Source organism: Talpa occidentalis, unplaced genomic scaffold, assembly GCF_014898055.3.
Source record: "Talpa occidentalis isolate TD23 unplaced genomic scaffold, MPIMG_talOcc4v2.1 talOcc4.5, whole genome shotgun sequence".
Taxonomy (NCBI): domain Eukaryota; kingdom Metazoa; phylum Chordata; class Mammalia; order Eulipotyphla; family Talpidae; genus Talpa; species Talpa occidentalis.
The window spans coordinates 655,750-658,076 of record NW_023604861.1 but is presented as its reverse complement, the minus strand read 5'-3'; the positions used below and the strand labels follow the sequence as shown (position 1 = coordinate 658,076).

The window sequence follows — 2,327 nt, the reverse complement described above, 5'->3', positions numbered from 1 at the left end:
GTTAATGATGTGGAAGAAGTAACATCAAGTCTGTCTCAAATAACAGTAATGATCATAATTTATTGATTCAATATACCAAGACTTCACCACCACCGTCACCTCCAGCGTCACCACTTCCACCACCACACCATCACCACCACCATCACCACCACCACCATCACCATCACCACCATCACCACTATCATCACCATCACCACCATCACCATCACCACCATCACCATCACCACCATCACCACCACCATCACCACCACCATCACCACCACCATCACCACCATCACCACCATCACCATCACCACCATCACCACCATCACCATCACCACCATCACCACCATCACCATCACCACCACCACCATCACCACCATCACCACCATCACCATCACCACCATCACCACCATCACCACCATCACCACCACCATCATCACCACCATCACCACCACCATCACCACCATCACCACCATCACCACCATCACCATCACCACCATCACCACCATCACCATCACCATCACCACCATCACCATCACCACCATCACCACCACCATCACCACCACCATCACCACCATCACCATCACCACCATCACCACCATCACCACCAACACCATCACCACCATCACCACCATCACCATCACCACCACCACCATCACCACCATCACCACCGTCACCACCATCACCATCACCACCATCACCACCATCACCAACACCACCATCACCATCACCACCATCACCATCACCATCACCATCACCATCACCATCACCACCATCACCATCACCACCATCACCACCATCACCACCACCATCATCACCACCATCACCACCACCATCACCACCATCACCACCATCACCACCATCACCATCACCACCACCATCACCATCACCACCGTCACCACCATCACCATCACCACCGTCACCACCATCACCATCACCACCGTCACCACTATCACCACCACCATCACCACTATCACCATCACCATCACCACCATCACCACCACTATCACCATCACCATCATCACCACCACCACCACCATCACCACCACCATCACCACCACCATCACCACCATCACCACCATCACCACCACTATCACCATCACCATCATCACCACCACCATCACCACCACCATCACCATCACCATCACCACCATCACTACCATCACCATCACCACCATCACCACCACCATCATCACCACCACCATCACCACCACCATCACCACCACAATCACCACCATCACCACCATCACCATCACCACCATCACCACCATCACCACCATCACCATCACCACCACCATCACCACCATCACCACCACCATCACCACCATCACCACCACCATCACATCACCACCATCACCATCACCACCATCACCACCATCACCACCATCACCATCACCACCACCACCATCACCATCACCACCATCACCACCACCATCACCACCACCAGCATCACCACCATCACCATCACCACCATCACCACCACCACCATCACCACCATCACCACCACCATCACCATCACCACCATCACCACCATCACCACCACCATCACCACCATCACCACCACCATCACCACCATCACCATCACCACCATCACCACCATCACCATCACCACCATCACCACCATCACCATCACCACCATCACCACCATCACCACCACCATCACCACCATCACCACCATCACCACCATCACCACCACCATCACCATCACCACCATCACCACCATCACCATCACCACCATCACCACCATCACCATCACCACCATCACCACCATCACCACCACCATCACCACCATCACCACCATCACCACCACCATCACCACCATCACCATCACCACCATCACCACCATCACCATCACCATCACCACCATCACCACCATCACCATCACCACCATCACCACCATCACCACCACCATCACCACCACCATCACCACCATCACCACCATCACCATCACCACCATCACCACCATCACCACCATCACCATCACCACCATCACCATCACCACCATCACCATCACCACCACCATCACCATCACCATCACCACCATCACCATCACCACCATCACCACCACCACCATCACCACCATCACCACCACCATCACCATCACCACCATCACCACCACCATCACCACCATCACCACCACCAGCATCACAACCATCACCATCACCACCATCACCACCACCACCATCACCACCATCACCACCACCATCACCACCATCACCACCATCACCACCACCATCACCACCATCACCACCACCATCACCACCATCACCACCATCACCATCACCACCATCACCACCATCACCACCATCACCACCATCACCACCACCATCACCACCATCACCATC

At 54.3% G+C, this 2,327-nt stretch overlaps 1 protein-coding gene across 1 annotated transcript; it reads left to right on the top strand.

The window, feature by feature from the left end:
* Positions 1-370: 370 nt before the first annotated feature.
* Positions 371-2,031, top strand: LOC119259618 (basic proline-rich protein-like; the record flags this gene model as incomplete). The annotated part of the gene is made up of 2 exons (XM_037528600.1): positions 371-905; positions 1,325-2,031. Coding segments are annotated over 2 exons (1,242 nt in total), but the record flags the coding sequence as incomplete, so codon positions are not given.
* Positions 2,032-2,327: the final 296 nt, after the last annotated feature.